Source organism: Oncorhynchus masou, chromosome 21 (assembly GCF_036934945.1).
Source record: "Oncorhynchus masou masou isolate Uvic2021 chromosome 21, UVic_Omas_1.1, whole genome shotgun sequence".
Classification (NCBI taxonomy): Eukaryota; Metazoa; Chordata; class Actinopteri; order Salmoniformes; family Salmonidae; genus Oncorhynchus; species Oncorhynchus masou.
In genome coordinates this window covers 30,083,139-30,107,533 of record NC_088232.1, presented here as the reverse complement: position 1 = coordinate 30,107,533, position 24,395 = coordinate 30,083,139, and the positions used below count along the sequence as shown (strand labels likewise).

At 39.9% G+C, this 24,395-nt stretch overlaps 2 protein-coding genes across 4 annotated transcripts in view; both read right to left on the bottom strand.

Annotated features, from left to right (window-relative positions):
• Positions 1 to 847: 847 nt before the first annotated feature.
• On the bottom strand, positions 848 to 14,958 carry LOC135508090 (gamma-aminobutyric acid receptor subunit gamma-1-like). Of its 3 annotated transcripts, none has more exons than XM_064928031.1 (9): positions 14,660 to 14,958; positions 11,930 to 12,093; positions 11,121 to 11,188; positions 10,304 to 10,524; positions 9,917 to 9,999; positions 9,213 to 9,350; positions 8,936 to 9,088; positions 8,586 to 8,788; positions 848 to 4,864 (listed from the first exon to the last, which is right to left on the bottom strand). In XM_064928031.1, the coding sequence occupies exons 1-9, from the start codon at positions 14,758 to 14,760 to the stop codon at positions 4,586 to 4,588; spliced, it is 1,410 nt and encodes a 469-aa protein (XP_064784103.1). In that variant the 5' UTR covers positions 14,761 to 14,958; the 3' UTR covers positions 848 to 4,585. The 3 variants fall into 3 exon arrangements, with proteins under 3 accessions (XP_064784103.1, XP_064784104.1, XP_064784102.1); XM_064928032.1 differs by having other exon boundaries at positions 8,589 to 8,788; XM_064928030.1 differs by lacking the exons at positions 848 to 4,864; positions 11,930 to 12,093; positions 14,660 to 14,958 and adding an exon at positions 6,189 to 6,917 and having other exon boundaries at positions 8,589 to 8,788; positions 11,121 to 11,184.
• Positions 14,959 to 21,477: 6,519 nt separating this feature from the next.
• LOC135508089 (gamma-aminobutyric acid receptor subunit alpha-2-like) overlaps positions 21,478 to 24,395 on the bottom strand; it is a 35,933-nt gene continuing 33,015 nt past the window's right edge. Inside the window, exon 9 of the mRNA XM_064928029.1 lies at positions 21,478 to 24,079. Coding sequence (XP_064784101.1) covers positions 23,774 to 24,079 — 306 coding nt within the window. The 3' untranslated portion in view covers positions 21,478 to 23,773. The remainder of the gene's footprint in view (positions 24,080 to 24,395) is intronic.

Genomic DNA, 24,395 nt, shown 5'->3' with positions numbered 1-24,395 from the left:
TCCTGAAACAGGAGTTTCATATTCCTGAAACAGGAGCTTCATATTCCTGAAACAAGAGCTTCATATTCCTAAAACAGGAGTTTCATATTCCTGAAACAGGAGCTTCATATTCCTGAAACAGGAATTCCAGATTCCTGAAACAGGAGCTTCATATTCCTGAAACAGGAGCTTCATATTCCTGAAACAGGAGTTTCATATTCCTGAAACAGGAATTTCAGATTCCTGAAACAGGAGCTTCATATTCCTGAAACAGGAGTTTCATATTCCTGAAACAGGAATTTCAGATTCCTGAAACAGGAGCTTCATATTCCTGAAACAGGAGCTTCATATTCCTGAAACAGGAATTCCAGATTCCTGAAACAGGAGCTTCATATTCCTGAAACAGGAGCTTCATATTCCTGAAACAGGAGCTTCATATTCCTGAAACAGGAGCTTCATATTCCTGAAACAGGAGCTTCATATTCCTAAAACAGGAGCTTCATATTCCTGAAACAGGAGCTTCATATTCCTAAAACAGGAGCTTCATATTCCTGAAACAGGAGCTTCATATTCCTAAAACAGGAGTTTCATATTCCTGAAACAGGAGCTTCATATTCCTGAAACAGGAGTTTCATATTCCTGAAACAGGAGCTTCATATTCCCGAAACAGGAATTTCATATTCCCGAAACAGGAATTTCATATTCCTAGCATGCAATGGCTACATCAAGCATGTGATTCTACAAACTTGTTGGATGCATTTGCAGTTGAAGTCATTTTTATTGTAGATAAGAATATATGTTTCTAAACACTTCTACATTAATGTGGATGCTACCATGATTATGGATAATCCAGAATAAATGATGAATGATGATGAGTGAGAAAGTTACAGAGGGTCAAACCTATTATATTCTTATTTACAATAAATGTGACTCCAAAATGACACAATGCATTATTTACCATTCATTTATATTGGGCACAAAATAATCTGAAACACAACCAAAACAAACTGCAAATGCATCCAACAAGTTTGTAGAGTCACAAGCTTGATGTAGTTAGACCAAATACTAAGTATATGGGACCAAATACTATACTTTTGACTTATTTCTAAGACTCGACAGGGGTGTCAAGAATTTGAGAAAACTTGTTAAACAAAGTCTCAAGGGTGTCAGTAATTTCAGACACCACTGTACATACACATTAGTCAGAATGCATTTCAGATCAATTTTATTTCCAAAACCAATATTGAAGGAAATGTACTTCAAGAGGAAGATACTTATGTTTTTTTCAGGCACTGTTTTATTCTCTCACAGTGTATTGAGTTTGTTTTCACATAACAACACAGAATCATTTGGAAGGAAGGGCGCATTGTACAAAGGTGAAAGACAGGATTAATTATGCCTATGTTTGAACGGTATACAGAGAGGATGTCAATGACAAAACATCAATGACATAATGGTTTCCATGTCCGTCAGTGTTATAGAGAACAAACACAAACAATATGCATGTTAACACAGTATTATCATATTAATATCTTTGAGGCTGTCATGATGGAAAAGAATATAGTATATATATATATATACATTTTTTAATTTTCAAATACATTAAGGACAATGCAACAATAGTATCTTATAGCTGGGAGGTAAATTACATTTTCGACACCCAAAAGGAGGGGAATCATCTGATCTCATCTAATCTCCTCACGTTTCCACCTCAATCACTTCTTATTGATACAGTGCTCTGAACGATATTGCTGCTGTGTGTCACCTCACTTGTGGTGCATGAGCTTAGTTACGACATTACAATACAAAGTGCCTTATAAGCTGGTGAAAAAGCACTATATAAACGCAATCCATTCTTGTAGTGTAATAATCACATTCTCTTCACATCAGTAAACAAGTAAACACATCACATGAAAAGCTTTATAGGCAGAGTTAACATGTTCAGCAAGCATCCCATCTACAAAGGTATTTTGTAAAATGGAGGATAACCAGGAGTATGACATTATCAAAGATATTCAACACTCTTATTATGGCTATAAACGAGGTTCAGAAGGTTTATCTCCACAATTTACTCCCCTTGTTGACTTTCATTGACTGAATTTCCAATTTGACCATGTTTTATACAGTACAGCTGCGGTTTCAAAGGAGTTGTGATAAATGAATGAGAGAGAATCCTACAGGAGTCAGCATAAAAAGCCTAATTTCTTTGTAATGGAACTACTCCCATCTTCACTGAGTGTATAACCAACTTGCCTCACCTATATTATCTTTACAGTAAATCAAATATTTTTTTTTTCTTGTAATTGGACCGGATGTGGGCAAACTATATGGGGTAACCTTGCATATGTAAATTAACTCAAATTAAAACTAAAGTCAATTTTCCCTCGTTAATCACTGGACTTTCAAATTTGTAAGGTCCATTTCAGGCTTGATAATTCATTCTTCTTGACTTTTTCTCTTAAGTATCGCCCAAACATCGGGGTACTGTGAATCACATTGATCTTGAATGTAACATTAAACACACTTATGCTACAAAGTCATTATCAACAGTTTCTTTGGTTTTGTGTGGAATAAAGCACTATAAGAGTTTTGCTCTATTTATCAAAAATGGAGTAACCCTTCTCGCTGTTATTAGTAAAGATATTCATGTCTGCTAATGCTTCAGCTAAAATATGCTTAGAAGATTATATCCACAGCTACATTTTATAAAGTGTAAGTACTGCGCCCTTGTCAAGCAAAATAATTCAAGGGTTTGGGAGCTGCATGAATATTATTCAGTTAGTCTATGTTGTATAAATATGGTTTAAATTAGTCTAATATGTCTTTATTAAGTATGCATCGCTAATCAAATTTGATACAATTGCAGCACAATCCGCCTCTGGTTATAAACCTAGAGGAGTGATGGAAAGCTTTGTTCTAGTTTCAATGTAGCCAAATGAAAAGTAGATTTTCTTGTCTTGCTTTTTTTGCTGCTTTTATATATGATAATGATGAAGGCTATTTACAGCTGCCAATTTGGGGGAATCACATCAAGAAGGAAATATAATATGTGTCATTAGAATATAATAATATGAAAATACATGCTATTAATTTCTTGCTTTACTGACTTTGTGTCAATACAGGAGCTAAGCCTAAATAATGCCTAATGATTATTTCAGACCTCAAATGATGAACTGCCTCAATAAGTATGGAACTAAATTGTGTTGAATCGATCTCTGGTGGAAATGTTGTATTTATTTTGCTTACAGTAAAAATGTGGCACAGAAAACATGACGTCAGATATAATTATTGAAGGGGGAAATGTAGGCCTGTGCATAGGCATACTTTATTTTATGTATATTTAAATATTCAAATAGATTTTGCAATTTCGAATAAGTTACAGGTTACAAAACCAGGCTGTTGTAAAACACAACCTTTGTGTATCAATGAAGCAATAAAGCTTGCAAATGCTTGTGTGAATAGTTTTTGACTAAGGGCTGTTCTAAGGCCCAACGTGGAGCGACGGGCCGAGGAAACAGCCATCAGGAGGGGGTTATTTAAAATAATTCCCAGGTTCGAGGGCCTTATTACTTTTATTAACATTTTACATTTTTAAAGAGAAATTACGTTTTAATTAAAAACTTTATTTGAATTATTACATTTGTTTTATTTCATCCTTCCACCAGAGGACATAGTCCAGGCAATAGCCAATTGTTAGTTCTGAGATTCTGAAGTTGCTAGACAAACGAGCTGGTCGCCCATTTCAAACGTTCTAAGCTAAAAAAGGTTGCCATGCAGTCTAGCTACTAGTAAAGTTAACACACAATCACATTAAAGCAGCTGAAATGACAGCAAACTTTTTGAATTTCCGTTTGTTTCACCATTTATTTTGATATATCTATTACAATGATCCTAATAAATGAATGTGCCTAGCTCAGAGAAGCTGTCAGTCTCATCACGTTCATTCTCTCTATGGCACGGGCGCAGATCGCAAAATAAACTGCAACATTGTTGCACAGGTCAGAGAGGCAGGCAGCAAGGTTTAGAGTCTAGACAAACCCTAACTGTTACAAACCAAATTCTAGCCTAGTAGCTTGGGGAAAAAATGTCTACATACTTTTTCCCAGGGGAGTTTATACATTTTTATAAATTGCCTGGCTGGACTGTGGGACAGTGGATGCGCATTGATAATTCAAATTAAACTGTTAACAGGCATTTCCCAGGGATTGTGATGAATAAATCCCTGCTATCAACCAACTAGCATCTAGCATCCAAACAACCCGTTTTATAAAATTCCTTAAATCCATAGAGGTTAGGAACCTAACATCATGCAATTGCTGGTGGGTATGACCCAGAGTCTCGCCCTGTTCTGACCCTGCTGCCTTCATCTGTGAGCCAACACCTAGAAAAATAGTACAGATTCAAACCTAGGGAGCTGTTCAAATATTGGTGAGAAGAAGCTATTTTACCCATTCATACCCTGGCTCTAAATTTCAAAGCAGTACACTCACCCCCCTTCCATCTTATCCTCAAAAGTGCCAAGAATAGCAAGTAAAGAGAGTAAACAAATATTTTGACCTGTTTTCTCTGAAGTAAAAGGCTATTTCTCCTCTTTTCTAGACTAGATTTATAAGTACAGATACCCGATCCAGTAGACCAGGTTGAAAAGACCGAAGGCGGTGGGGAAGAATATTCGTGAGTAGGAATCGATCTTTGAAACTCGGACATGCATCCGGTTTTCGCGCCATGCTCCGGAGCGACAGTCGTCGAAGCAGCAGAAGAAGCTGGTGCAGTCCTTCCCATCCAGACACTCGTAGGCGTAATCATCCTCATCTTGGTAGGGGGCGATGTTATTCATCTGGAGCAGTGACGTCCCTGGCCTAATGTTCACCAAGCTGCTGGATTTCTGTAGGTAAATATTACAATCGATTCATATCTTTCTAGGAATACACTTCAAGATTGGATTTTTATTTACCATTCACTTTAAGTTGTATGGTGCCTTCGGAAAGTATTCAGACACCGTGACTTTTTCCACATTGTGTTATGTTGCAGCCTTAATCTAAAATTAATTACAACGTTTTTTCCCCCTCATCAATCTACACGCAATACCCTATGACAAAGCAAAAACTGTGTTTTAGAAGTGTTTGCAAATTTATTCTTCCAAAAAACGGAAATATCACATTTACAAAGGTATTCAGACCCTTTACTCAGTACTTTGTTGAAGCACCTCTGGCAGCGATTACAGAACTGAATCTTCTTGGGTATAACGCTATACGCTTGGCACACCTGTATTTGGGGAGGTTCTCCCATTCTTCTCTGCAGATCCTCTCAAGCTCTGCCAGGTTGGATGGGGAGCGTTGCTGCACAGCTATTTTGAGGTCTCTCAAGAAATGTTCAATCAGGTTCAAGTCCAGGCTCTTGCTGGGCCACTCAAGGACATTCAGAGACTTGTCCCGAAATCACTCATGCATTGTCTTTGCTGTGTGCTTAGGCTTGGTGTCCTGTTGGATGGTGAACCTTCACCCCAGTCTGAGGTCCTGAGCAGGTTTTCATCAAGGATCTCTCTGTAATTTGCTCTGTTCATCTTTCCCTCAATCCTGACTAGTCTCCCAGTCCCTGCCGCTGAAAAACATCCCTACTTCACCCATAGGAGTGGTGCCAGGTTTCCTCCAGACGTGACACTTGGCATTCAGACCAAAGAGTTCAATCTTGGTTTCCTCAGACCAGAGATTCTTGTTTCCCCATTGACTGAGAGTCCTTTAGGTGCCTTTTGGCAAACTCCAAGCAGGCAGTCATGTGCCTTTTACTGAAGAGTTGCTTTCGTCTGGCCACTCTATCATGAAGAAATTATTGGTGGAGTGCTGCAGCGATGATTGTCCTTCTGGAAGGTTCTCCCATATCCACAGAGGAACTCTAGAGCTCTGTCAGAGTGACCATCGGGTTCTTGGTCACCTACCTGACCAAGGCCCTTCTTGCTCAGTTTGGCCAGGCGGCCAGCTCTAGGAAGAGTCTTGGTGGTTGCAAACTTCTTCCATTTATGAATGATGGAGGCCACTGTGTTCTTGGGGACCTTCAATGCTGCAGAAATGTTTCCATACCCTTCGCAGATCTGTGACTTGACACAATCCTGTTTCATAGCTCTACGGACAATTCATTCAACCTCGTGGCTTGTTTTTTGCTCTGACAAGCACTGTCACCTGTGGGACCTTATGTAGACAGGTGTGTGCCTTTCCAAATCAAATCAAATCAAATTTTATTGGTCACATACACATGGTTAGCAGATGTTAATGCGAGTGTAGCGAAATGCTTGTGCTTCTAGTTCCGACCGTGCAGTAATAACTAACAGGTAATCAAACAATTTCACAACAACTACCTTATACACACAAGTGTAAAGGAATGAATAAGAATATGTACATATAAATATATGGATGGGTGATGGCCGTGCAGCATAGGCAAGATGCAGTAGATGGTATAGAGTACAGCATATACATATGAGATGAGTAATGTAGGTTATGTAAACATTATATAAAGTGGCATTGTTAAAAGTGACTAGTGATACATTTATTACCTCCAATTTTTTATTATTAAAGTGGCTAGACATTTGAGTCACTATGTTGGCAGCAGCCATTCAATGTTAGTGATGGCTGTTTAACAGTCTGATGGCCTTGATGACTGTTTTTCAGTCTCTCGGTCCCAGCTTTGATGCACCTGTACTGACCTCGCCTTCTGAATGATAACGGGGTGAACAGGCAGTGGCTTGGGTGGTTGTTGTCCTTGATGATCTTTATGGCCTTCCTGTGACATCGGGTGCTGTAGGTGTCCTGGAGGGCAGGTAGTTTTCCCCCGGTGATGCATTGTGCAGACCTCACTACCCTCTGGAGAGCCTTGCGGTTGTGGGGGCGGAGCAGTTGCCGAACCAGGTGGTGATACAGCCCGACAGGATGCTCTCGATTGTGCATCTGTAAAAGTTTGTGAGTATTTTTGGTGACAAGCCAAATTTCTTCAGCCTCCTGAGGTTGAAGAGGCGCTGTTGCACCTTGTTCAACACCCTGTCTGTGTGGGTGGACCATTTCAGTTTGTCCGTGATCTGTACGCCGAGGAACGTAAAACTTAGTGGTTCCAAATCATGTCCAATCAATTGAATTTACCACAGGTGGACACCAATCATGTTGTAGAAACATCTCAAGGATGATCAATGGAAACAGGATGCACCTGAACTCAACTTCGAGACTCATAGCAAAGTGTTTGAATACTTGTGTAAATGAGGTATTTCTGTTTTTTATTTTTAATAAATTTGCAACCCTTCTAACAACATGTTTTCACTTTGTCATTATGGGGTATTGTGTGTAGATTGCTGAGGAAATTGTTTTATTTAATCCATTTTAGAATAAGGTTGTAACGTAACAAAATGTGGGGGGGGAAAAGTCAAGGGGTCTGAATACTTTCCGAAGGCACTGTAGCTGACAACACTTGTGTGGTGAGCATGATCCCACATATTGGATGCCATTTATGGTGAATGAGCGCTGAAGATCATAGATGTATATTATAAATGCAATATATGACATTCAAATTCATTCACATTCAAAAATCTGTAGCTTGTGAGGTGTGGAAACACTTTGTTGCTTTTATGAATTTTGTCTTGCTGCTTTTTGCTCTATGTTACTCTGTCTGTATGCTACGTCTTGCTTGTCCTATGTTGCTATGTCTTGCTTGTTCTATGTTGCTATTGTCTATTTTGTAATTGTTTTTAATAACCTGCCCAGGGACTGCGGTTGAAAATTAGCCGGCTGGCTAAAACCGACACTTTTACTGAAACGTTGATTAATGTGCACTGTCCCTGTAAAAATAAAAATAAACTCAAACTCAAACTCAAATTCATCACGGTGGCTGTGGGAATATGCTAGGAAGAGCAGAGTTGTTCAGCCATATTTAGTCAATAAAAAGGCATACAGTCTTTTGGAAATTGGCATAGGCCTTTTTCCACTGCATTTCGTGTCGTTTGCTATTTGTAAGAGACAACGTTGCCATTTTGTATTGAGCTTACAGGGATTTCCTTTTCCCTGCTCAATGTCACTGCTTGTCCGTTCCAGTTGGAAGGATGCGTGCCCATTTACAGCGATGACTTATGCCCTCTGCACTCCCACTCCTCTGCTGAGTGTGTGTTTACTCTCCCACAGAAACCAATTTCTCACAAAGTCTTTAAAACCCGGATAAATATGATGACAGACATCAGATTAAGGAAATCTACCTTAATGGAAACAAATAAGGCCTTGAGTTATAGGCAGCATTGTTACTAACGACTAACGAATCTGACCTTGGAAGTGGCAGTGTTAAAGTTAATTATGTTCATGTTCATGTCAGAGAAAGAAGCTACTGCAGCTTCCTCCATTTGTGTAGCTGATGTATGCAGATTGACTCATTGTCAAGCTGTTATGCACTATTTCGCAGTTCATTACTAAGAAATGGTATGTGCGTGTTCACACAACTCATTGAAATCTCCTATTTACATTGCTGTAATTTGATGAATTGCCTTGATTTTAAAACTGTACAAATAGTATATTCCAATTAAAAAATTTACATCTTCAAATGAAATAGCAGAAGCTACTGGGAAGCAACAGTGGTGTCACTACCTGTGGTTTTTTGTCCGTATCCTTCTTGCTCTGCCTGTTGCTGGTGAAGTAGTGTAGAGTCCCATATTCCATCAGAGCAGCAAACGTGAAGATGAAGCAGACAGACACAAACAGGTCCATGGCTGTCACATAGGATACCTTGGGAAGCGACTTCCTGGAGATGGTGCTCAGCGTTGTCATGGTAAGCACCGTGGTGATTCCTGCACAGGAAGTCACAAAGCCAGTTGAATGATTTAGCTGGTTGAGCTGACTTTGTGTGTTCACCTAACTGACACTAGCCATTAGAAAAGCAGATTTTTTTTGTCCGTTATAGAGGGGTGTAAGAAACTACTGAGGTTTAATCATACCTAAGGAGGTTCTGGCAGGGACAGCATCTTTATTGATCCAGAAAGAGACCCATGACAGCACCACAATCATGCTGCAGGGGATGTACGTCTGAATAGTGAAGTAGCCCATTCGCCGACTCAGGTCAAAAAATATTGTCAAGATGACATATTCACCTAGACATTCAAAAGAGAATCATACACACATATAAAAGAAGTGAAAATGTTTAGCATAATTTCGTAAAACTTAAAAACCAGAGGTAAGAGTGCAGTTTCTAAAAGGATGCATGTCATCCCTTACCTGACTGTGTATGCGCCACATCTGATGTGTTTCGTAAACCGACGAACGCAAACTGGTAGAGTCTCCAGTACCTTTGGTCGGCCACTTCCACAGAACGCTTTTGCCAACGGTACAGAATCTCGTTTTTAGGATAGCCATCTAGAAGGGTGTACGGTTGAACACACACAAACACACACATGTAAAATTAGGAACCTCTCAATGTCCAGCCTTGTCCAGCCTTGATTCCACAATCCAGAACACAACAGTGCATCTCAGTACACCACAGGGGCATACTATATGGCCAAGCAGGGGAGCATTCAGGATGGTACACATCTTTCCTCTAACCATGGGATGCCCTTCCAGTTTACACTGTAGCGCTCGACAGGGTGTGTGGGGGTTAAGATCATGACAACGAGACATGAGAAGCTGAAGCACAATGCAGGACGGATGGAGAATGACACAGACAGAGCATGAATCAGTTTGGGAGCGCTGCATAATTCATTAGTCTGTCAGAGAATGGTACTTTGTGACCTCCTTTCTCCCCCGGTGGAGCAGATGATAGATCATACAGGCTGAAGGGACAGCCTCAAGCAGATGGGCTTGTGTGGGGCTGGGGCTGGGGCTCAGCTCCTAATGCTGGCCTGCTCTGACGCCCTCTCTGGGCTGGCTACTGAAGCTGAAGTCGAAATGACGGATCAAAACGGGGAGAGTGTTTAAACACCTACAGCTCGAAAACTCCAGCGGACACGAGTGCTCGTCCATAGGAAAGTTATGCAGCTTAAGGTAGCATTCCGCATTAATAGTCAACCTGACAAAAACAGAATTGTGACAGAGAAAAGTTAATGATGTGTTACATTGATTTTGTAATGTGTTTTTTTTTCCCAAACAGGTTTGATCGTAACAATTACAAACAAAGTGTTTCCCTCTCTTTTATTTAAACAAATGCTAGGGAAAAATAACAACGGCTTCAAGATCATGCTTCGACAAATAGCGGGTGCCTAAAAGAGGGCTACAAGACAAAAGTACAGATGCACAAACTAGAGCTGCACATACCACGAGTACTAAACACAGAGTCCTGGAAAAACAAAGAATGTCAGCCGTCATCCTCCTACCTCAGCGTGTACATCACTCTCCCGTTGTTCCACAGTCGCAGCAGACGGTTCGGAGTGGTGATCCAGTGGGCGTCAGACTTTCTAGAATTCCGGAAGAAGGTGTCAGGAATCCAGATCTTTCCCACCATGTTACTGTTGAGCATCAGGACTTTCATGGAGCTGTTGAACTTAAGGCGACTGTCATACCACGTCTGGGCAAAGAAGATGTCTATGGTGTACTCCTGAAACAAGATGGACACATGGGTTAACCTTGCCATGGAACAGATATTTTACACCAGTATATTGTGCCACTGCCATGATTATGTTCTGGGCATTGTATTAGAATGTTGCTCTCCTGCATTAATGTAGTACATGACCCGACAGGACTTACCATGTTTCTTTTTTATATACAGTACCAGTCAAACGTTTGGACACACCTACTCATTCAAGGGTTTTTCTTTATTTTTACTATTTTCTACATTGTAGAATAATAGTGAAGACATCAAAACTATGAAATAACACATATGGAATCATGTAGTAACCAATGAAGTGTTAAACAAATCAAAATATATTTGACATTATTCAAAGTAGCCACGATGAACCACATTCTTAACCTGGAATGAATAGGTGTGTCCAAACTTTTGACTGGTACTGTATATATTTTTTTAAGTATTTTGTATGTTTATTGGATAAAGAGATGTAGAGGTGAAAGGTAGGACAGTGACTGCTGAAAGTGTGCTGGATTCAAACCCATGCTGACAGCTGTACATCTTACATGTGCTCTAGAGGCAGCGGCTTAGACAGCTAGACCCCCCCCCCCCCAGGCCACCAGACTCACCATGTTGATAGGATCGACTGGTCCGATGCTGTTGACATACACCGCTGTCTCAATCACTGTGGGCCTAACTGAAACAAAAAACACAACACCTTTCACCTTTGTGAATGTAACCTATCTCTACAGTATAGCCTACCAGGGGCTCTCAAATAATGCAAGTATGTACGAGGTGCAAGAAAGAACCACATTCTTACTGCTTCCATGCTGCTATGCACAGTAGGCTATACAGTCCACAATCTCAAACGAATCAAACAACTTTAAGCTACTATGCTTAGAAGTAGAATAATATTTTTTTTCGCAAACCATTTGTATCCTCCGTCAGTGTACACGACAATCGAATGAACTGAACTCCTAACAATGACCCAGAGCCTTGCGATCAATCATGATTTGGCTCAGCATTCTATCCACTGTGTGTAATCAATCTGCTTAAAAATAACTTCACATTGGCCTGCACACAGCACAGTTACGTCATTGCCTTGGAGGGATATTTTAGGAAGGAGTAATAGACTGGCAATGGGCTGAGTCCTGATTTTGAGATATGCATGCAACTTATTCTACAATTATATACACTCTGAAAATGACTGGTAAGTGCTAAACAATGCTAGGTAAGTCAATGATGATCTATCACAAGCTTACATAATTAATGGGGCACTAAAATGTTTAAAACAAAGCAGATTCCCACTGGCTGCTGTAGAACTACCCCACTGGGTACAGATGTCAATTCAACGTCTATTCCATGTTGGTTCAATGTCTTTTCAATGATCAAAGCCATGCAATTCTGATTCAAACAGTGAGGGCCCAATGGGACTTGCCTCCAATGTCAGGTCGGAGTTTGTTGTCATAGCCCTGCAGCAATCTATTTAAGATCAAGGTGACATCGCTCTCATAGACCTTGGGCGATAAAACCCAGGTCTTATTTATGGGGACGTCTTCATAGTCCTCATCCTCCTTTGTACTGGGCCCAAATGACGCCACACTGCGAAGAGAGGAGAGAGAGAAAATGATTCAGAGGGAGGGAGGGATGGAGGGAGATATATATATATATATATATATATATATATATATATATATATATATATATATATATATATATATATATATATATATATATATAGAGAGAGAGAGAGAGAGTTTGGTTCTGCAGCTGGAACACTGGAAGGACTACTAAGCAATTAATTAAGCCAGGTGTTTTGGCAGAAGAGCTGGATAGGAATCTAGGGTAGAGTGGGGCTAAAGGTTGAGGGTTTACAAGACACACACTTACTGGAATTCAGACCAAGGCATGTTATAGGGGAAAGGTGTCCGTCTGTCCAGATGTACAGCTTCTCTAAAAATGATTTATTTGATAAAGAAGGCCAAAGACCACACTTTGGAGCTTACAGTAGAGTCTTGGGTTTGATTCAGGGAGAAGCTATAGAGGTAGATCTGGGAATTGTATATCTCATTCCATCCGCCCTGTAACTGTGCCACTGTATCTGACGGTCACAAATGAGCGAGTGCTCCAGTAATACCAAGCCCAGCTACTGTTGTTTCGTGTTAATTAACATGTATCCAATACCGTTAAGAGACCTGAGGACTTGTCACCTCGCCCAGGCCATTCAGCAGTCCCTCCCAGATGCTAGAGCACAACTGTCTTTAAACAGAATCGATATGGCCAGACCCACTTGTCCAGTGCCACTGAATCTGTAATCTCTACAACAATGGTTCACACTCCCAATAACACTGAGTATCCATAACCCGCAATGTTAAACAACCTAAAAGCATTAAATGTCCATAACCCTACTCCACTGATAGTCCATTAGAAGCAAGTGAGCCCTTTTAGATGATAAGAGGTTGAGAATTTGAAAAGGCAACTTGAGCTAACTCTCAATAAATTCTAATATATAATACATCATATAAATCTGTCAAATAATGACTTTGATTTTTTTATGGATTAATACCACATAATTTGTTTTGTAAACTCACAAATATATCACAACACTACAACTAAGCAAATTGTATGGAAGCATATTATTGAGGGCTGAAAGAATGTTGTGGTGATCAAGAATCGGTGACCAAGACTCTGTAGTGTCACAACCAAAGCACAGGTCTAGGATCAGCTTAATCTACCCCAGTGGTCCTGGGTTACTGGTTGTGTAAACTTGTATTCAAGCCCAGCACTAACACACCTTCAACTATTCAAATGCTCATCGAAACCTTCACCAGTTGAATTGTGCTGCTGGCCTGGAACAGGACCAGGGTTGGTGACAACTGCTACAGGCCTATTGATTGATCTATTGATTGGAGCCAACTTAACAGAACTGTAACACCCAGAACTGTAACACCCAATCCTAGACCAGCACTTGGTACTACCCCTCTAGCTGGCTGCCAGAAGAGATGATGAAAGCGGGGCTGGATGCTCATGGGAAGACAAGGGATCAGTAAATCGGTGGTCAGGGTCTTTGTACTGGAAAACAGTGAGTGAGTTGAGTCAATATAGCTCACTACTATTGGGTACAACGGAAAACCCCAACCCTCAATAAGCATGAATGACTAATATACTGTGCTGATCAAAGCCATGCAATTCTGATGCAAACTATATTGCAGGGGCAGAACCAATCTACTACAAGGTGACAGATAAGTTTATGACAAAAAGATGTCTGAAGTTTCATGGCGGTTATCAATACAAGGAACAGAGCCAACTGTAGTGACATAGCGTAATAGTCATTCATTCTAACTTCACAGCTAACTTTTTTACCTTGATTTTGTAATTAGTTTATGGCCCACATATATATATATTGGTCAATTTGTGGTATTAGTCAATAAAATGTAAGGTTCAAACTCATAAATCATATATCTTGCTCTTGAAGTGACAGCTGATATTGCCATGAAGACTCAGATTAAGGTCCTTTTTGCCGCATAGGCCTATGTGAAATCTGCTCTATGGGCAAGAATATAGCCAACATGAAATGTATTAAGCAAAATGTACAGTATCTAACATTTTATACGCTAAGCTTAATCATTATATTTTTGAAGTGTTGGCAGGAGTTGGGAATTATGATGCTGAGGCTTAGAATACCTAATGTTTGCTGCTTGAAAAATATTTCTGAACGAGTATTGCGCGATTCGTTTAGAATGAAAACGATAATCTGCAGTAGCCTTGGTTTTGCTCAAGGTTGTCCCTCTAATTTAATTGACATTGCCCGCTGAAATAACGGAATAGTATATACTCCCTACAGGCTATAGTCAAGGGTAGGCTATTACACTTGGCATTCTTTACGCTAAACAAATTAGGCTCCGCTAGGTTTTGCAGTTATGTGCGTCCAACATAACAACATTGTAAGACATTTTACAGATTGTGTCGGGATTGTGTTGACAACCGCGCACGAATCCTTCGGCACAATGCTACGGGTAGCAGCTAATCAACACATTCGGTATGATCTTCAACCCCTTTCACCCTTATTTAGTACCATAAACGGACGTCTTGTCGCCTACTGCCCTAATTCAGAACCACCGAAAACTCATCGGTCATTCATATCCCCACTAGTCCAGTGCAAACTTACCAGACTCCGAGAAGAGCTAGCAACAGCCACGCATTCATCGCTTTGCCTTTGACATGTTGCAGCAGAAGCTTGGTACATATTGCGGAAATCCCACAGTTCATTTTCAACAAAAGACACAAAAATATCGGAACTAGGTCTAGAAAATAAACGCGATGTCTCCCTCTTTGTTATTCAGAAGGAATAGGTATGGTTACAGATGTTTCCGAATTTGAGTGATGCATACATTATTTTTATGGTGTTGTGCTCCAGTAAGGTGGGCGAGGATAGGGTAGACAGACCTATAATATGGCTTGAGAGAGCCTGCGTACTCTTTGTCGGGAAAGAAAAATGTTTCAGGGAGTGCTGCACCAGTGGGTTTTTTACGCTCATCTTGCATCTCTAACCTGCTGACACGGCCGTATATACAATATAGCCTATACTGTTCTGCAGTAGATGAACATTTATCAAAAATGTTATTTGTTTTAGATTTTTTTAAATTACAACATAATCTGAATCTATGCTTCAATATTTCCATAAGCAAACCTGGATATAGTGACTAGTGAGGCTATATCTTTCAATATTCCCACTGTTCAACTAATTGAACAACTGTCCCTCAACATTCCCTCAAACACAGAACCCAACCTATATAATTATGTTATCACAAACCAACCTATGGAGAATGAATAACTCATTGACTCTAAATTACTCTACTTCAATGTTCGCACAACCCAACCAAGCTGAGGACTATCCCTATGTGGCGACTTTGTCACAGGACAGAGTAAAAGGTCAGATGTTACAAACAAGCTGCAACAGTATCGATAAGCGATTCAGCACCACTGAAGTGGACAGCGAAGGAATCGGCATTCGTGAGTTCAGCACCACAGGACAGTGGACAGCGACCATCTCATGTGCAGCTATTCTAGCCTTGGTGCCGGTCTCTTTGTTTTTATTTTATTTTATGGAACCTTTATTTAACCAGGTAGGCCAGTTGAGAACAAGTTCTCATTTACAACTGCGACCTGGCCAAGATAAAGCAAAGCAGTGCGACACAAACAACAACACAGAAATACACATGGAATAAACAAACGTACAGTCAATAACACGATAGAAAAGATATATATACAGTGTGTGCAAATGAGGTAAGATTAGGGAGGTAAGGCAATAAATAGGCCGAAGTGGTGAAATACGCTGTATTTCGGTCATTTGTGCTCTTTTGCCAACTCTTTAAGGGATTGCATTGCCAAAAATGAGTGACAAGGAGTTTGTATTTGTATTTATTATGGATCCCCATTAGCTGCTTCCATGGCAGCAGCTACTCTTCCTGGGGTCAAGAAAAAACGAAGGCAGTAATATACCTTATAATACAATTTGTAAATACATTTTACAACAGATTTCACAATACATTAAGTGTGTGCCCACCGGCCACTACTCTACTACAACACACAATCCAGGTGTACATGTCTACAGTGTGTATGTTATGTGTGTGTTTGTACCTGTGTATGTGACTCCAGCCACCCACCCATGTTCCCACACCAAAACTTATGAAAAGTCTGCCTCACAGAACATTTCTCACTAGATATGCCTCCATTGGACAGGAGCCAACTTGTTATTTTTATTTTTTATGTTTATGCATCCAGTCTTTATCAGTGGAAGTCAATCATTAACCAGATCAATAATCATAATATGCCACAACTCCTGTAATATTCATCAGATATTTAACCTGTGGAATTTGATGTATAAGAACCAAATTCCCACGTTGTAACTAAAAATTACTGTAGTTTTCTCTGCCAACTCCATTACATGTGAGTGAATACCTATTATACACTTGTGTGAATGTTTTTGCACGTCCCACTCCCACTAAGTCACTCTTGGGGGGTGGGGTCACGGCCAGGGATCAGCCATTATTGACGACGACCCTGGAGCATTTAAGGTTAAGTGTCTTTCCCAAGGACACATTGACAGATTTTTCACTAGTCGGCTCGGGGATTCGAACCAGCGACGTATCAGGAAATAGGACAAATGTAACCACCCACCTAATTATTATTTGTATTATTATTATGATCATAATAGGTGCTGCCTAGGCAGGGGAGAATGAAATGCTAGTCACATTAGTATGCAGACGCACTCCAGAAGTTCTCAATGCAATAACATGATGGAACTGCATGTCACCATGGCAATGCCCCCATTAGCATTCCAAACTGCTCTGAATCGTCTGGCTGGCTAACATCAGAGACTGTCTCCCTCTGCCAAACAAAGCAACTGATGTACATTTACTTCTTCACTAGGCCCCCTGGGCATGGACAAAGAAAAGGGGAGGGGGTCCAGGCCCCACCCATCCTCTTAAAATGTCAGCCGGCATGTTATACATTTTCCTTTTCTGTTTTAGAGCTACTATACAGTAATTTCCTGTTGAAAAGCGTATCTCGTTTGAAATGGTTCTGACACCAATGGTCCAAGGTGATGTCTGTCTCTAACAAAATACAATCCATCCCAATAGAAGTCTAATTTCCTTGGAGGATGACATTGAAGGAGAGGCCATGGTAAATAAAAGGCTGAAGGAGTTCACTGAAGATAGACGAAGAGTAGGCAACATGACCCTGCATGGCTGTCTTAGGGGTGTCTAACCACTTCTCTTCCCACTCAGCAGTCAAGGTGATGCCTCTCTGTTGGATGGATTACTTTTCACCTCTCACGTGTCTTATCTTATGAAATGATCCTAATGATAATCCACACACACAATCTAGACTCAAAGGGGACCTCTCTTAGTTTTAACATCAAAGCCTCTGTTCGAAGACCTATCCTCTGTTGCTAGGCAACTGTATCAACACCTTGTTCATGCCTGACTAGCGTGCATTTAAAGGGGAATCTCACATCTCCTGGTTTGTCTTCACTGTTTCCTCCTCTTTTTCTCTCTTTACCAGAGCTGTGTCTTTCTGCGTACCCATTAGGAGACCTGTAAGAGAAGACCTCATTCAAATGTAATCACAAGCTTGCTCTATCAGGTTAGCCAAGCCTCTCATGCTAACACCAACGCAGTTCAATTCCATTCTTTCTCATTCCCAGGGTAAATCCTTCCACAGCTTAGAAAAGTAATCATAATAATGTTTTAAAAAATAATAATAAAAGTGAGAACAGACACGCTGTTGGAATTCTAAAATGGCTGAAAGCTAAGTATTTGGGAAGACCCTGATTAAGTTTGCATTTCTGAAGCAGTTCCTAATGCCAGTCTCCAAAGAGGAAAGATTATTTCAGAACAAACTACCTTGACTTCTATTTTGAAGGGGCAAGAAGTAGATGAGTGATGAAGGTTAACAGTAAGAGAGAAGGAGAATAATTGTCTTTGTTCACATTATGAACTTCTCCAGGGCCTAATTAACATGCATCAAAATGAGTAGACTCTGCAGTGACCTTGGCCTACAAATGAATCACATACTGACTATAGATGCAGCTTCTGAATGCATTAGCAGTAATCACACAACAAGGCATGTATATGTTGGTTCCCAAAATGAATTGTCTGTTTGGTTTCACACACTTTACATCAAAAATAAGAGTAGCCCAAAAGAGTAGGCAGGAGGTACCTAAAACAGAAACACTGCACTGAGCTCTCTTTTAAGCCAAGGTTACTCATCTTTGGATCTTCTGGCAAATGAGTCTATTGATTATGTTTGGCAGGATCTGTCGGGTCTGTGTACAAAGAGAGCTAAGGCAGAATTGTGTTCGGTATGTGGTCTGTGCTCACGTATTCACTGTTCAGTGTACGTATTATGCTGATGTTGTGGTTTGTCTGGGTTGGCACTGTGATTGGGATCTCATGTGGTCTCATGTGGCATCAACTTAGTTAAAGGAAATCTGTGCATAAACAGTGAAATGTAACTAACTTTATTGGAGGAGTAAGTTCACCTTAACCTCCCCCCAAAATAAAGAAAATGATGATGAAAAAATACATCAGCCTCATTTCATGCTCACTAATATACAGGTATAGTCAATCAATCAATCAATTAATCAATCAATCAATCACATGTATTTATAAAGCCCTTCTTACATCAGCTGATGTCACAAAGTGCTGTACAGAAACCCAGCCTAAAACCCCAAACAGCAAGCAATGTAGAAGCACGGAGGAAGAAACTTTATTGTTACATTATTGCACAGAGGAAGAAAGTGCAAAGAAGCACACAGAAACCGTACACTCACCTGGATGTTTAGTTCTTAATAACAAAACCAGATGACTCTCAGCCATCCATTATTTGGAGTATTTCATCCCTGATTTACATCACGCTGATAGGACAAGCCCCTACTAAACCAGCACGCGTTTGACTTTTTCTAAGCCATTGTGTATTTTCAGTCTGATACACCAATGATTTTGAGCTCGCATAGTGGGAAGATGAAGACAAGCTCCCTTGACATCTGCAGACAGACACAGGCCAACTGGTTAAGGGGGCACAGTGGGATGCGGGAGCGGAGATAAGAGTTCTGATGACACGCGACAGCTCTGCCCGCTGGCGATTGGCCTCATAGATCCAGCTTAAAAGAGATCAGGGAAGAGAGATTGTGCTGCTCCTGATGGCCAGGGGGCTAAGTGTGTGTGTGTGTTGACAAATGTAACAGAGCCAAAGAATGGGTGTGTATCAGTGTGTGTCTGTGTACAGTATCTTTCTGTGAGCCTGTGAACACATACATGTCCTTATGCTTTGGGGTACCTTCAAACAAAAACATGGTGGTGGGGAGAAATGATTCCGTGAAACGCTGTTCTACGTTTTCAATTGAACTTTTCTGATGGATAGTGCAACACAACCCAAGGCCCTGCCCCAACGCATTGTTCCCATTGAAAAACATTGAGTTGTTCAGTTTTATGCATCAGTTTGAAGGCATCCTTAGTTTATGTGTGTGCATGGGAAAGTGTCCGAGAATTTGTGGAATTTAGACTAGAGAATAAAATAATATAACCCTACTATCTTCTATCACCCTAGTTTATAGAGGGCCTACATTATATTCAGGTTCAACAACCTCATCAAGCACCACTTTACCTTCCAATGCAATTATATGCTACAAGAGGACCGTACAGTTAATCTGAACAGGTCTTTAACGCAACATTCAAATTGTTGCTAATTTATGGCTAGTATCTAGGTCTATATGGGTTTCTAGGGAGGTTAATCTTAGTGGAGTTTGCAGTCGACACATTAAAAAGCAGACAAACACAGAAACAGATAAGTAGAGAGACAATTTGAGGATTAAGGGCGAGCAGAAAGGAAGAAGCACACAGTGAGGTAATTCTGCTGACAGACAGTGCACTGCTTGCTGTTTTCTTTTAGAGCACTATACTATACTGTACAGTCTGCTCTGATATCGATTGTGCCCATTTCAGCAACACTAGGTATTCAGCGGTGTTGGGGTATCAGCAGTGTAGGGATTTCAGCAGTGTTATAATTTTAGCAGGGATTTGGTTGCTAGATGTCCTGCTGCTGACAGTCATATGTTGGCTCTGGAAGTTCTGAGGCTGTCTAAGGGAGGTGTGTGTGTGTGTGTGTGTGTGTGTGTGTGTGTGTGTGTGTGTGTGTGTGTGTGTGTGTGTGTGTGTGTGTGTGTGTGTGTGTGTGTGTGTGTGTGTGTGTGTGTGTGTGTGTGTGTGTGTGTGTGGTTACACATCCCTTTAATTTGAGCATTTGGGGGGTTGTACAGTATGAAATATCTGCTATATGAATTGATGTGTTGGTGTTAACAGTAAGGGAAATTATTGTTTACTTCATTTAGATTTGTGATTCAGCCACTACACCCAGGCTTGAAGCACCAAGCCAGTAATAATCCGGGACAGGCAAGGGCAGAAGTCAGGTTGGTAACACCCCCTGTCAGGCAATTTAAAATAAAAGTCTAACAGTAATTCAGCCATTTTTGTGGAATATTTTCCTGCTTCATATATTTACTGGCATAAATGTGACATTTTCAATCCTTAGGCATTATGTCACTCTTATGGCAGTGTCATGTTGGTTGTGTGTATGGCCTCCTCAAGTCAAGTGAAAAAGAAATACTGTCTGTTTAACTGAAGCTGGTAGGTTGACGGAGGATGTCTGCACATGTCTTGTTATGCGATTCATCAGCTGGGCGCTTTGGGCTACTGTGTGAGTACGCTGACTAAACCATTAATAGGGCAGCTCAATTCTTGACCATTCATTAAGAGTCACTTCCAACGTCAGGGTGCATGCCTTCAGGATATCTTAAGGTTCTGTATCATATCTATTTGAAATTTTACGGTTGTTAAACCTCTGCAATCTGTAACCTAAAGTAATAGGGTAGGGTATCTACAAGATTTGTTGAAGCTCATGATAAGTATTTTTCATCGGACAGTTTGCAATGTCAAACTGAAATGCCATTAATATTGTAACTCATGGGAATCTGCAAGAAAAACATGTTCAGTTCAAGAGGACACCTTCGAATGGGAGCGAAATCCGAATGCTCAAAGTTTTGAGAGTATAACTCTTTCTGTGATTTTGACCATGGAAAAGCATGAGAATAACAAGAATTCTAGACTTACAGTAAAATGTTAAAATGCATTCATTGGAAAAATACATGACTTTATGATTGTATTGTGTGTGGTATATCATCATAAAGTAAATGTAATGTTTTGTGCCACATTTTTTTATATTCCAAATGTGTGTACAACACAATAACAAATCCCACTAAACTACATATTTACTTACAATAGAAAATGCAATGGCATGGTACCCACTGCTAAAATAGAAAGAGAAACAGTGATGTGACCAAGAAAAATATCTCACAATTTGATTATATGATCGAGTTGAGTCAAAGAGAAACAAACAGAGACAACCTTGTCCATATGAACTGATTTGTGAACTTTTATTACAATTTGTATTTTAAGCATGCTTATTAACTATTTATGAACTAATTAAACAATTCAGGAACCATGAGGACATGTAATCATATATACATAATGAATTACAGCTTTATATTGTGCATTAGCTTCAATGTTAACAATTTATGTAATACTGTTTATAAGCAGTTTATAAGCAGACCTTTAAACAAAGTGTTACCTGTTGGACTTGATATGACTACATTAGAAGCACTTACAGTTTGGTCCAAAATTATTGACACCCTTGATAACGATGAGCAAAAATGCCGGTATAAAATAATAATTCAAATACTGAGCTATATTGTATGCAAAAATTGTAATCTTATTATTTTATAGTAATACAATTAATCAGAGAAACAGATTTTGGTTAACAACTAATATAATTGTTTTTCTCTCAAAAAGGTAAGGGTCAAAATGATTGACGCCCCTGTTTTCAAAACCTTTCAATACCTCACATTGGGAGGATAACGGCACTGAGACTTAGATTCCTCCATACAGAATCTTTCCAGATCCTTGATATCCTTCATCGACACTTATGGACTGCCCTCTTCAATTCAAACCACAGAATCTCAATGTGTTTCAAGTCAGGAGATTGAAATAGTCATTGCAAAATAATGTCTTTTTTGGTCAATTAATAATTTATTTGTGGATTTGGCTTGTGCTTATTGTTTTGGTTATCATCCACTTGCGGCCAAGTTTCAGCCTCCTGGCAGAGGCAACCAGGTTTTTATTAAAATGTCTGGGGAACAATTAAGTACCTTACTGTGATTTTAAAAAAATTAAATGGCCAAAAATAAACAAAAATAGCTTCTTAGCAAAGAACAATTTCTCAGAATTTTGAATGGACGGTCTGGGAGTGGTCTGAGTGGGAAGGGAAAAACGGAAATTTAAATGTTATTAGCAGAGAGGTTTGGAACTCTATTTCTTACTGGTCTATTCACACATTTACCGTATGGTGATGTCACCATGGAAGGCCAAAACTCCATCCCACAAAAACTGTCAGAAATTTTAGGTGACCTTTTGAAACAGCTCATACACTAAAAGGACATTATCATAATTTTCTCAATTTCTCAGTATTACTCCAACCTCATAGGGTGGAAATATAAAACACAGAAAAATGTCCTAGTACAAATGCATGTAAATGCCGGGAGTTTGTTAAATGGCATTGGCACTTGGATTGGAACCAGTGCTTTGGTCAAATGACATGAAAATATAGCTCTTTGGCCCCATACCTACTGTAAAATATGGTGGTGGATCTTTGCTTCTCCTGGGGGCCATTTTCTAAAGCATATAACATGCATACAATATAGCTCAATATTTAAATGATTTATTTTATAGTTGTTTTTTCTCATCTTTATCAATGGTGTCAATAATTTCCAACTCCACTGTATGCATCTGGGTCCTTTGATCTGCATCAGAGAAAAAAGCTACATTGCATATAAAATGGTGACAACAGGAAATCACATACTTGAGTCATTAGGAGTCATAACTCTATGATAGATAACAGTGATATTAAATATTGGCACACAGTACATTCCTGCAAGCCTTACTCACACTGTCTATTCACTGTTCTCTGTCACAGTGTCTTTGAGCCTACGATAGGAAGTGATAGGAGGTGATCCTTCATCCATCCCTGAACTTATGGTGAGTCTAGCTGTGTACTGCCGGAACCTGCAGGATCAACACTCATTTGTGTAGGTCTGTGTTCACTATGTGATGAAAAAATGGTGCAACATGACTGTACGGTATTTATTTCCAACCTATGAATTTGATCCGATTAAATCGTAAGATATGAAGAGCATGATATAGGTTAATAATGGAACAAAAACAGGAAATGGTTGTCTGTGCTTTCTTATACAGGAGTCTTCAATACAGGGTTATAACTATGAGTTGGTAACTATTTTTTGTGTTGACTGAATTATGGCAGTTGGTTTCTTGGAGGTTCAAATAGAAGTTAGAGAAAACACCAGTGGTTTCTTTATTCATGTCACTATAAGATCCTTACATTACTATAAACAAACAATTGTTAAATGTTAACCTCTTTACAAGTATAATCTCTCAAACAAATTACAATTCAACTAGAAGTTAGTAATCATTTACCTGGGTATCTCCTCGTAATGAATGCGCCTACAAAAGAAAGCAACCAAATTGACTCCAATGCATGCCACAGCTCCATGTAACCAAACTCACACACATAAAAGCACACAGATCATCAGTCCTGGGTCAGCTGTGTAAAGTGAATCCTGTCTCCTTGCAAAGTGAATATTTTGTATTCATTTGGACGGGACCATGTCCTTTATGACTGGTTCTCTGTTCAGATAGGTGGCCCAGTAGACCAGGTTAAAACCACTGAAGAGCACAGGGAACATAATCCGGGACATACGGTCGATTTTGCTAACGCTGTTGAAGGTCTTCTTGTTCTGCTCGGGCTTGACCTCTGGCTTGGCCTTGTTGGGGTCAGAGGTGGCACTCTTGGAGATGGTGGGCATACCACCTTGGTCCTTGATGATGTTTGGAGCGTAGTTTGCCACGGCAACAGCATAGGCATTGTTCTTCTTCGTGACGGATGCCTCCTTCTTCTGTTGTAGGAGAGGAATAAAATACACATTAGAGATTGGTTGTAATTAATTACTGGTTGTAATACAATGAGAGACACTACAAGCCAGAGGTAATACTACTATGAAAGCTAACTGATCCTTCAAGTGTTTGATTGTTACTAGATCATTGCATTTGTTTTCTCAATACCTCTCACACAGCTAAAAGCTCATCTCAAGGCACAATACCCAGACACCATAATGTGTTTGAAATTATTATTCTGATTTGAAAATGGAGCATCTGTTGTACAGTAGCTATTTCACAGTAATTATGATTCTGCCTTTAACCATCTATGATGTA